Raw genomic sequence first — 13,527 nt, forward strand, 5'->3', positions numbered from 1 at the left:
ATCTAGAAATCGTATCGAAACCCCAAAAAAATAGAAAAAAATAAAAATGAGGCACAAATTTATGGATCCGTTCTGTGTACGGATCTAACATTTGCATATAATAGCATTTGGTGAGTTAGCTTTTTGGTCGGCAACAAAAAAAAACGTACTTAAATGAATGGGGTTGATTTTTAGGGCAAATATACTTTTTTTTATTGTTTTCTATTTTTATGCTTTTCTCTCGGTGAAGGAAAAGTTACATTACCGTTTCTTCATAAATTGCACACAGCACTTGTGATTCGTGCTCCTCCCCCCTTTTATGGACATGATTCAACGTGCAACATTTAATCTCAAATATTTTTCTTTTTGTTCCAAATATTTGCTCAGTAAATCGCACTTGAAGCTCTTTCATGACGTGAACAATTCGTTATCGAATCGCACACAATTCTCTCGAAGAAAGACAATGAATATTGAATAATAATAAAATACGACGATGATGTATATGGGATAAGGAAATCATTGCAGTAAAGTGGCTTCAACACGCGTTGCTTACATTTCTCACAGATGAATTCACAATAATTTTCTCGTTTCTTTTGTTTTTTTTGCCTCGTTTTGCCTTGTAAATGGAAGAGGGGGGATTTTTATGATGCTTTAATGAACTTTAATTTACTGAATTTGCTTTAATTTTCCTTTATGAGATTTTTTTAAATTTCAGATTGAAATAATTAAAGTTATTAAATTTAAGTTTTAATTTTGAGCAGCTTTAATTTAAATTAATTTATTTATTTTTATTAATTTATTTATTAATTTTTAAGTTTATTTTTTTATTAATAAAATAAATGTAAGAAATTTAAAAATTAAAGAGGTTTTCACGTTTCGACCATTTTTTCAAAAAAAAAAAAAAAAAATATATAATTTTCAGTAATTTTAATATTCCAAATTTTTAGTTGATTGATATTAAATTTTAGTCAAACTAATAATTGTTACAAAATTTAATTCAAATAAACTACAAATTATTTTTTTTTCTTTTATTCGGCCAAAAATCAATTTATATTTACTCAAAAATTTACAACAAAAAAAGTCAATTTTTTTTATGTTTTTTGTAGTTTAACGACCCTTTTTTTAATTTTATTTTGAGAAAAATGGGATTTTTGGTCATTTAAAAAATTAAAAATGATTTTTTAATTTTGCCGACGTTTCGAGTAAATTGGATTACTCATCATCAGGGTTTGTTTAAATATTTAAAAAATGATATTTAAGACAAAAATTTTAAAATATTTTTACGGTTTTAGACAAAAAAATAATAATTTTCATCTAAAACCGTAAAAATATTTTAAAATTTTTGTCTTAAATATCATTTTTTAAATATTTAAACAAACCCTGATGATGAGTAATCCAATTTACTCGAAACGTCGGCAAAATTAAAAAATCATTTTTAATTTTTTAAATGAGCAAAAATCCCATTTTTCTCAAAATATAATTTTTTTTTAATTTTAAAGAAAATTTAAAACACGAAACAGTCGAAACAAAAAATAATTAAATAATATTTAAATAAAAATTAGAAATTAATTGAAAAATTTAAAAGAAATAAGAAAAAAATAAAATTAATAATTTTTTAAATTAAAGTTCCGATAAAATATTTTTTAGCATCTAAAAATCTTAAATTCACCCCTTTTTTCCTCTTACGAAATACTAACACTTTTTTATGGAATATTATTGTCACCATCGTGATCTCTTCTAGATCAAGAGATTTCATATTTACACTTTGCTTTGTTTTCTCTTTCACTTTTTTTCCTCGCTGTAAAAACATTTTTTTACGTAAAAACACTTTCACGACACATAAAGACACTCGAGTTACACACACAAGAGATTTGTGAAGAAATTGACATATCCAATAAAAGCGAGTGAGCGACACAATGCGGAATTGAAAAATTTGTTGCGATCTATCACGGAAGTTAATGGAGAAAATATTGGTGACATTTATTGATTGAACGATTTGACGTCGTCTTTTTCGTTGCTGTTCTTGTTGTTGTCTCGACCTTCTTCTACTTTTTTTTTTGATGCGACGGATCTCACTCCTTTTGCAGACATTTTTTTTTCGTCGATGCCTAAGCAAACAACGCACCCTCGTCGAAAAAGAAGACACAGGATTATAAATTGCGCATTTGAACTTGATTTAAATTGATTGAACGGAAATATTGCTGTTTGCAATCAGATGGAACGCTTCAACGCAGAAATCTCGTTAAAAGCGATTTTTTCGTTGTTTTGGGTGAAATCGAGTTCATTGGAATGTGCAAAAGAGAAGAAAAACATTCGAAACCTTTTTAATATTTATTATTCTGTTTTTATTTTTTTTTTGTGCTTGAAAAATTTATCGTTTTTGGGGTTTTTTCTGCGTTATCGAGAATGAATGAATTTTCAAGAGCACTTTTCTCCCTAAATAATTGCGAACAATATCAATAACTCGGCAATTTTCTATGCCATTACGTTCTGAAGAGACCTCAATGAACTTAATTAGAAGCCCATAAAATGTTCGCTCTTTTGTCGGAGCGAAATTTACGTTAAATTAAAAGGGAAAACAATTTCCATTTCATTTCGCAGCGGCAACAAATTCGACCGCAGACAAAACTCATTTGCCATTCATTTACCTTTTGTTCTGATACACAAAAATTTCCTCCCCAACGAAAAAAACATGCTGAAGACAAAAGAAGTGAGTGTGTGGACATAAAAGATTCAAAGCTTTGAATAAATGAACGAGCAAAAAAAAATTGTGTGTTGTAAATTTATTGGATTTCAACCCCTCTCGATGAATAGTTACGAGAAATTTTCTCACCTAAACGATTCTGAGAAAAACTATTTTGCAAGTACGTAGAGTTTCCAATTTAACGAATTTCCATAAAGCGAAAAAAAATATCGCTATATAACGAATTCAAAGGTTTGAGTCAATTTCAGAAAGCCGAAAATGTGCAATGGGACGAAAGTTTTATATGTTAACTGGGGTAAAAATTTCCAAATGTCATCTGGGAAGAAATTTTTAAATGTGTCTTAGGTCAAATTTTTAAAATACGCATTGGGGGAAATTTTTTTAATGTACATTGGGTCAAAAATTAAGTTAATTGTGCATTGGGTTAATTTTTCCAATTACAAATTCCAACAATTACCCCAATTTTGACCTAATGCACATTCAAATTTTTTTTTTTACCTAATGCACATTTGAAAACTTTGCCCCAATGCGTATTTCAAAAAATTGACCTAAAACACATTTGAAAATTTCTTCCCAGATGACAATTTTTACCCTATTAACATTTTAGAATATCATCCCAATGCACATTTTCGGTCTATAGCAGTTTCATTAAATGGGAAGTTCTACGTAATTTTGAAAAAAAATGGAAAACGGGGGCAAATGATAACAAGAAAAGTATGAAAAGACGAGGGACACATTAGAAAAATATATATGTTCAGTCGTGATAATAAGTGCCAATGCATCAGATGTTCAATTTGTATTATAACGTACAAGTCTCTAATGTAGTTCAATAAGCTGCTCGGGCGGATGTTATGCTAGCTGGCACCAAATGGTGTAGAAAAAGTGCGAAGATTTTTATGTGTGTGAATATTAAAAAAAAAAAAAAAATAAAGTACATGGAGGAAAAAAAGGAGGAAAAAGTACGTCGGCACGAACGAGGAAGAGGAAAAAATAAACGGAAAGAATTTACAGATGGGAATGTCTGTTGAAATAGCATTTATAATCGATATAAATTAGAGAAGAGAAATCTTACATGATCCTGCCGATGCGATGCGATGGTGTTGCTTGCTTGCTTGCACTGCTTGCCTCCTGTGTGTGTGTTCCGTTTAATTTGAAACGAGAAAAAAGGGAGATTATGGAGGATTAGATGGTGGTGTGTGACGGCATTTAGCAAATTTTTAAGATATTCCGATGTAAGTAGGTCATGCTTTCTGGCATTTGATTGGATTAATCCTAATAATTATTGATTTTTACGTTACGTTTGTGGTTGTAACGATGCAATATTGCGTAACTAAGCCTCTTTTTTCATTTACGACCTATTAATTAATCTTCCCTCACGTCCTCATCACTGTCAAATAAAACCCGCTGTGACAAATTCCAATGAGAAAATACTTTTTCTAAAGCGGATTCCCCACTGCTAAACAATTACACAATTTTACTTTTATCTCCATGCCAACTTCGCATACGAAACACAAATTCCCAGTTAATTCTCACTTGCTCCGCACAAAAATAAATCTTTCTCAATCATCGCCATGTCATGCAATTCGCCATGATACGTGAATGAGCTGACTGACAGACGAATGGTTAGACAAGGACGTTGATGCAACGCACGATTGTTTGCGTCACAATAAATTCACGGATGCCATTGCACGATATCTACATAGCGGTAATAGCATTACTGCGAATCCATGTACGAAAAGTTCCGGATAAAGAACGGAGAAAAAGGAGATTTTCATGTCCCTCGTGGCATGGCACAGCTAAAAAATTATATTTTTGATCAAGTTAGCAACGATGGAGATGTGCGAGACAGATATGAATGAATAACACTCTCATCTCGTTCGTCGTCGTCGTCTCAGTTACAAAATTTAGATACGATATTTTTGGGATAGGAACAAGATTACAAAAATATTGATTGATGGGGAATCGAATAAATAATGAATTTTATGGGATATGGATGAGAACGAAGATTGGTTTCGAAAGTACTTTAGATTTTATAACGTTTGCTCGTTTTATTATGTATTAGCTGGGATTTTTCCAGATAAAAATTATATTTAAGGCGTTGACTTTTTTTATATCTCATGAGAATTGATTGAAGAATTATATTTTCATCAAAATTAATTTAAATTTAATGAAAAATTTGATAAATTACTAAATTTGATGATACTTACATTTTTTCTTTTTGGTTCTAAAACTAATAAAAAATATAAAGAAAAAAACTAACTAAAACTAAAACTAATAAAAAAAATAAAGAAATAAAAAAAAATTAAATATAAGGCGTTGACTCTTTTTAAAACAATTATAATTTAAATAAAAAATTAAAATTCAAAATTATAAATCAAAATTTTATTTAAATAAAATTTAATTTGTTAAAGCTTTATTGGACATAATTTTGACAATTTTTACAAAAAAAAAAACAAAAGAATTTAATCATATGTTAAGAATAAAAATTTAAGGCAACGCCTTTTTTATGGATGTCTTTATTTTCTGATTTTTTAAATTTTATTGAATTTTCAACAAAAACTCTCAAAAATTATTAAAAATTGTGGTTTGGAATGCAAAACAAATTTACCAAATAAAATTGAACAGAAAATTAATTAAAAGCGTCGCCTTAAATTCTCTAAAATCTGAAAATTTAAAGCATTAAGTCATATTTCTTCGAAAAATTATCTGAAATAACAAGCTTACATGTGTTAAATATAAATGGATTATGAATTCTTCACCAGAATTCCAAAAAGAGAAATTTAAGTGTATTCAAAAGTACATGATAGTATTCACATTCGTTACATTTTATCCACAAAACTATATTTATGCCATGTAATAAACAACAATTTTCCAGCACAAAATTTATTCTTCCTTGTAATAAATGTTAAGCATTTTTTTTTCTTTTGCTCTTACACAACTTTACTATATCTTATCCTCTTTTTTTTCATTACAGGATCATAAAAGCAACATCAACAATAATGTTAAAGATACAATATTATTACATCGTTTTAGTAACTTTTATGTTCTTTTATAATGGTGAGTACACATTCCTTTTGTGGCAAAAAAAAAAATAATAATAAAAATAACAAGAATAATGTTATAAATACATACACTATTTGTTTACTTTTTTTCTGCTTGTTTCGTGTGTTGTGACCTCGACAATAATTCGCGTATTGTCAGTCATGCAGTCAGGAATCGTGCAAACATCTACTTATTATTACACATGTTCGAAAGATATCGCGAAAAAAAAAGATGGAATATGTGTACAAGAAAAAATAAATATAAAAAAAACAAAAAAAAAAGATAACAATAACGATTATGTACCTTCTTTGTTTTGTTACACAACCACCGCGACTGGCTTGCTAGACAATGTTGTAAAAAGGAGGCGAATAGCAACGGTTATAATAATAATAATAAAACAGTTTTTTTATGTTTTATATGAGGTTTACACAACCGACAACGCAGACGACGATAATACGAATGTAGGAGTGTTACGATATCGACTAACCATAATATTACTCCTTTTATCACACTATGGTATCGGAAAATAGTTGTAAATAATAATCTAAAATTCTTGGAATTTTTTCATTGCAACCATAAATAGTTTCTCATGCATTTCATGAATTTACAAAATATTATTTTGCATTCGAAAAATTTTTTGTAATAAAATATTTTAACTTTTTGTTAAAAACTTTTGATGAAATCCATCAAAATAAAAGTTTTCATCAACGCAAAAAAAAAAAAATATCTGTCTAAACCAGTATCTATAAATACACATTTTATGACGTGCGGTATAATATTGAACATTATATTATGTTGGCACACGAGAAGAAAAATGGGCTCTATAAACAACGATAACCCTTTTGTTTGCTTTAATTAATTAGTTCAGGTATAATAATAAAATATTGACATTCAAAATAAATTTTATTTTTATTTACCACGCAACGTATAGCAACGTTCGAAAGTTAGTATTCCATAAAAAAAATGGGGGAAGAGACAAAGTATAAATAAAATTAGGAGTTGTTTATCGATAATTTTTTTTTGTGTTTCAGAAAAATTATTTTTGCAAGGTTGAACTAAAAATAGAAAAAATATTCGAACATTCTTTTTTTCATTTTTTTTATAAAATATTTTTAAAAAAAGTCAATACAGATTTTTGTAATTTTTTATTCATATGATAAAAAATTTTCCATGTATCATAATTATAATTACCGAATGAAACAAGAATTAATCGACAGAAAATTTTTTATATGTCCAATTAAACTCGGAATTAATGACGTTTATTGAACAAAAGAAAATGTTGACAGAATTTTTTATCTCAATTAAAAATGGAATTTATGTCCTTTTATTAAATTTTTCTTTTTATATTATTTTATCCATGCATTCATAATTATTATATACACTTAATGAGCATTGCCATTATTAAAAAAATTATCAATTTTGTGTATAAATTTTTTATTTAATTTTTTCGCAATAATTTAATCAATAATAAAAAAAAATGTAAAAAAAATATTTATTAATTTTTTATAATAATAAAATAATATTTTATTGGTCAAATATTTAATTTATTATTTATTTATCAAACAAATATTATTAATGAAATTTTCATTCCCACGGACATAAAATCTAATCAATGTTATATAATTTTTTGTCACTACTATTCCGTGTTCAATTTAAATTTAAATTTGATTTCGTTTGCCGCCTAAGCATTATTTTGTTCATACATTGAATAATTCCATCTAACTGCGAAAATTGGGCTGCCAAAAAATATTAAATATTTAAATAATTTCTCTTCATAATAAATATACTAAAACCTATAATACACGGAGGCGAGCTAATAATAATAATAGTTTACAGACAAGTTTTATTTAATTTTTCCATCCTTTTGTCGTCTTCTTTTCCAATTTATGCACGTTAAATGATTGCTATTGCAGTTTAAATACAGTGGCAATGGAGAATAAAATCCAATTAAATCAAAAATTCAAACTTAAATTAATTTAATTACAAAATTCAATTAAAACTTACAATTTATGTGACATCAAATGGCAGACATACAACTCCATGGAAAACTGATTTTACTTTTTTTCCTGTCTGTTTCTCTCTTTGTGTGTTTTTGTGTCACAAAATGCATTGCAATGACCACTCATCGCAAATAAAAATCAATAGAGGATTATTAAAATGGAAAATCAAAGCTAAATTGTATCAAATTTATTTTGAAATGTGATATATTTTTGTATTTTATAACGTTATTATATGCATTATATGTTTATTTTGTTAGATTTTAATCCGCATTTCAATCAATTTTATTTCAATAGTTGTCATTTATTTTTGGTGAAAATTGTTGATTTTTCAGTCGAGTGGTAACGAGAGTATTTTCATAATCAGGTTCAAATTCAGGGTGAAATATATTTTGTTAAAATTTGATAAATTTTGTATATAAAAGATGTGTCAAAGTAGACTAACAAGTATTAAATTTTGATTTGATATTTAAATAAATTTTTTCATTTAATTAATTTTTAGCTAAAAAAATAATTCAAAAAAAATGTTTATAAAAACAAAGTTTAAATTTATTTAAAAATTTTTATCTAAAATTTAAAACTTCTGAATTATTTTACGATAAAATTTTAATAAACTTTTAAAAAGTTTTATAAAAATTAAATTAAAATTAAATTAAAATTAAATTAAAATTAAATTAAAATTAAATTAAAATTAAATTAAAATTAAATTAAAATTAAATTAAAATTAAATTAAAATTAAATTAAAATTAAATTAAAATTAAATTAAAATTAAATTAAAATTAAATTAAAATTAAATTAAAATTAAATTAAAATTAAATTAAAATTAAATTAAAATTAAATTAAAATTAAATTAAAATTAAATTAAAATTAAATTAAAATTAAATTAAAATTAAATTAAAATTAAATTAAAATTAAATTAAAATTAAATTAAAATTGAATTACAATAATATTAAAATTAAATTAAAATTAAATTAAAAATAAAATAAATTTCTTAAATAAATATATTTGTTCATTTCTGATCAAAACCTATCTCTAAACAATTGCAACAAGCTCAAACAAATTTCCAATCCATCCGTATTGACACGTCATTTAATTCGTAAAATTATTGGATTTGCCTAAATATTGCACGAAATCGTCCAATAATATGATTAAAAGGTGTTTGTATTTTAAATTAGAAATAAATACGGTTGAATGCACGCTTGTTTCTCGCACAATCCCATTTTGCTTTTGATGTGAACGAAAAAAAAGCCATTTTCAATGCGAACGCAAACATAATCACCCCAGATATTGTTTGATTTTATCCACAACCTATATGTCTCTACATTAATTCACCTGTTTACCTGGATTTGAATATGCTCCAAACTGTCTATGAGGCACTTATGTGCTTGTGTGTGTTAATTAAATTGATTCAAGGATTTGTTGTCTATGTATAGAATGCTACAAGGTACAATACAAATAATAATAATAATAACATCACTTTCTTCAATAAACTAATTAAACTGTTGATGTGTGATGTAATTTCAATTTATTACGCTATTATTATTACGGGCACACACAAACGTCATAAGCCTCTTATGTGTCGAATCGGTTCGCAGGATGAGGAGGCGTACCTAACAAAGCGTTAAATCAAATCAAGTGACAGACTCACGCGAACAATAAAAATTATAAGGCGAAAAAAAAACGAAACCGGATGAACCACAAAACTATTAAATTGGCATTAATGCTCTTTTTATTTATCTTCCTATTTTTAACTTTTTTCTCTGTCTCAAATTTTGCTCTTCACGTTAATCCTCTTACTTTTCCTCGTTCGTTCGGACAACAACAACAACAACTCAACTGAATGGTGTGTTAAGTTAACAAAATACACATTATTGATGATTCAATTATATTTGTGACAAGCAAACAAGAAACTTTTTCCTTTCTTCTCTTGTTGATTGTTGAAAAAAAAAAATTTCGTTTTGTTTGTGATTGGAACATTTATAGTTGTGGCCATCACTTTAGTAACAAGCAACAAAAATACCTTCAACTTGCGGGGAAATATCAGTACTCGTTGTCATCAACGTCAGAGAAGCAAGGAAACGAGAAGAAAAAAAAAAAAAAAAGTTTTAAAAAAAACACAAATTCCTGAACAACAATCTTGTGCGGATGAACAAACAAAACTAACTTTTTAAACAACAACTTTCGTTTATATATTTTTTTTGCTCGTCGCTCCATCGTTGCTGCTGCTGCTGTTGTTGCATCCTGTCTGTTATTATTTCAATTTTCAACAGAAAAAAAAAATCGAAAAGTTTTATTGTACAGATTTAATTATCGGCGAGGGCGATAGAGCAGAAATACGGTTTGCGTTGGTCGTGTTAAAAAAAAAATAAGAAATGTGAAAGTTTTTTAACACCCAATGAATGAGGAAAATTTAGTTGGAAAGGAAATTAAGTGCGATAAAAATAAAATGACTTTGAAATGTGTGTTGGACAGTGTGTTCGTTTGAGACGTCATTAAATTTTATTTTTTTTCGGGATTTATTTTTTTTAATCGAACATGATTTTTTTTAAATTGGAGACTCACAGAATTTTTATATTTTTTTATGAGTTTTTAATGATTTTACAATGACAAGGAATTTAAGAACTTAAAATACTTATAAAAAAATTTAATTTTTTAACAATTTTCGATTTTTGTCAATTTTTTCTATATTTTCAAAATTTAAAAAAATATAGTTCAATGATGACTTAAAATTTATACTGAATTTCAACAATCATTAATGTTGTTAAAAATTATTTAATTAATTAATAATTAAATAATTTTCAAAAAAATCAATTATTAAACTATATTCAATTCTTTTTTAAAAGAAAAAAATATTAATTTAATTTTTTTATTTATTTATTTTAAACATTTTTTTTTTAATTTTTTAACTTCGTTAATAACTCCTTTATTTCTTCGATATTTTCACATTTATCGCGATTAAAATTTTTTAAATTTTAAAAAAAAATAAAAGTATTTTTAATCATTTTTATTTTTGTGTCTTAAAAAACAATAACTTTTTAAAGATTTTTCTTCATAATTTGTAAAAATTTCAAAAGTAATTAAATTAATTAAATAATTTATTTTATAATTATTTATTTTAATTTAATTTTTTTTATTTTTAACTTTTTTATAAATTTTTTCTTTAATAGAGATTTTTTTTATAAATATCTACCATGCAGAAATTTTTCAAATATTTAAAGTTTTGTGACATTTCAATTTCCAAACAACGTTCACGTCTCTCGATTTTTCCATGAATTTTCCCTTTTACCGAGAAACTTTCGCTTTTTCGCAAAAAATTCTCTTTTTCTTCGAAGCGCTCTTCAGAGAAGCAGGAATTGTCATCGTAATCCATCCTTTCACTTACATTCCGCTCCATATTTCCTCAATTTAACGTGAAAAACGCTCCTTTTTATTATTCATACACGTTTAAAATATTGTTATCTAACCGCTGTCATTTGTCCTTTTTGTGTCATTCAACAATTAGTGGGGCTCTCTCTCGTGCCATGTTCCTTCACCATCGTCGTCCTTGTTGTTGTTGTTGTCGTAGGTAAAAAAGCAGTCACTAACACGCACAAACAATTTACTCATAAATCCTTATGCAAATATTTTCACCTCTCACTCTCTTTCGTTGTCGCCGACCATCGCGCACGACACGAAACCATCTCGACTCCATCGCAGGTAGCAACGCACCAATTTTCGTCATATTGTTTAAAGTTAATAGTCATGTCACGATGCGATGAATTAAGATATATTGTCAACACGAAATACCTGTTTAAGCTTTTTGTTAGATACGATTACGCGGGACGAGAAAGAGAGAGAAAAAAGCTTACAATGTCATTATGTAGATTTTTCGGCGTGCCCCGTGTGCGAATTTGTGTCATAAGAGACAAACCCGAAACGAAATTTTCAAGAGACAGACCCATCTCAACAGAAATTAAGTTATTTTGCCAAAACTTTATTTATTGAGAATTTCCGTTTTTTGAATCCTTTTTCAAGGTTATTTGATAAAAAGTCGTAAAAAAAATCACTTTTTATGGCTTTAATTTAAAAAAAAATCAGTACTTTCGAGCATTTTATTGTCCTTTGTACCCTTTTTAGTTGTGACAAAAGAGAAAAGTCCCTTATGAACGTCATTCGTGGTTCGCTATTTATGATCAAACGACAGAGAAGGAGAAGGAGTCCTTTTTATTTATTATTTTAAATAAACTTTGAAACACAAACGAATAAATTTGAAATTACATCCTGTTTATAGAAATAAAGTGAAAAACTTTTATCTCCTTTACATTTATTTACATTTTATAAAGTTTCTGGCTTCGTCTTTGTATGCAGAAATTTATATTTTATTCCAGAACATTAAAAGCAAAGAAAAAGAATGACGAAGTAAAAGACGGAAATTCTTCAGAAAAGTCTTTTCCTTTGCTTTTATTTAGTTCTTTTTTCTCGTTTTTTTTATTTTAACTTTTAACTAAAAGGCAAAAATCCTTTTTATTGAAACATCCAGAATTTAATCAAATTTTTCGTGACATAACGTGTCTTAACAAATTGATTCCATTTTTCTCTATCTCTCTCTCGTACGAATTATGCAATGTGCATTGCACTAAATTGAAAAAGTTTTCTTTTAATTTTGGTGTGCGTTGATAGTTGAATGGGAAATTTTATAAAAAGCGCAACCCGTAACAAAAAGTCTGATGTTTTAATTGCTTGCACTGAATATATGCACAAAATTAAAACGCTTTGCTTTGTGTCTTGTATTAATTGACATCATTGCAACATAAAATATCAACTCAACGTTCATTTTTGAGATGGAAACAGGGATGGAAATGGAAAATTTTTTTAAAAATTTTGTGTTACTCAATTTTTTTTTTGTGGAATTTTTGATTTTTAATTTAAATTTTTTAAATAATTTTATTTTAATTATTTTAAATAATTATTTAATTTTTTTTAAATTAATTATTTTTTTTTTAAATAATTTTTTTTTTTAACCAATTTTTTTTAATTAATTTTTATTATATTTATAAATTATTTATTTATTTTAAATTTTAATATATATACTTTAGAAATTAATGCTCTAATTTTTTAAAATGGAGTTTTGTATAAAATTGTATGATGTTTTTATTTATTATTTTTATAATTTTTGCCTAAATTGAGATTTTTTGCTATCACAATTAGTTAATGAGGATTTTTATGAAAATTTTATTTTAAAAAAATTATTAAGAGAACCAACAAAAAATAAAATAATTTTTATATTAATATAATTTTGAAAAAAAAAATCAGTCAATTTTAAATATTTATTCAGTACAAATTTATTTTTAATTAATTTCTTTAAATTTTTCTTCTCAAATATACACACTTTTCAAGAAAAAAAAATTTGTTTGCCAATTTCTTGCATGAAAACTTAATAAAAGCTTCATATTTTTACAAGAAAATAATAAATTTTCCTATTCCTCATAAATTGCCTTTCAATTTCAGAATCGGGCCCTGAGCCACTGAATTTTTTCTCATGCATTGCCATGCAACATTATAGCAGACAAAAAAAAATCTACGACAAAAAAGTTCATTGCTTGGATGGCGTTCAAAAAGAAACTTTTAAACTAGAGATGCGAAAATAATTCATATATTCTTTTTTTTTTTTGTGCTCCCTCACAGTGCACTTTACGTGTGTTGTCTTCCTATTTGTTTCATAAAATACAAACAGGAAAAAGTATGTCTTCTCCTCTATTCTATTTTATATACAGGGTGTTCCGTATAATTTGGTCCGCAGTTTTTCTCAGTTTTTCGCAGTTTTTC

General features: G+C 26.3%; 1 protein-coding gene across 1 annotated transcript in view; it reads left to right on the forward strand.

Annotated features, from left to right (window-relative positions):
• Window positions 1-13,527, forward strand: part of LOC134834779 (zwei Ig domain protein zig-8) — a 124,606-nt gene that overhangs the window by 18,891 nt on the left and 92,188 nt on the right. Inside the window, exon 2 of the mRNA XM_063849557.1 lies at window positions 5,658-5,740. Coding sequence (XP_063705627.1) covers window positions 5,683-5,740 — 58 coding nt within the window. The 5' untranslated portion in view covers window positions 5,658-5,682. The remainder of the gene's footprint in view (window positions 1-5,657; window positions 5,741-13,527) is intronic.

The sequence above is a fragment of the Culicoides brevitarsis genome, chromosome 1, assembly GCF_036172545.1.
Source record: "Culicoides brevitarsis isolate CSIRO-B50_1 chromosome 1, AGI_CSIRO_Cbre_v1, whole genome shotgun sequence".
In the NCBI taxonomy this organism is placed as follows: Eukaryota; Metazoa; Arthropoda; class Insecta; order Diptera; family Ceratopogonidae; genus Culicoides; species Culicoides brevitarsis.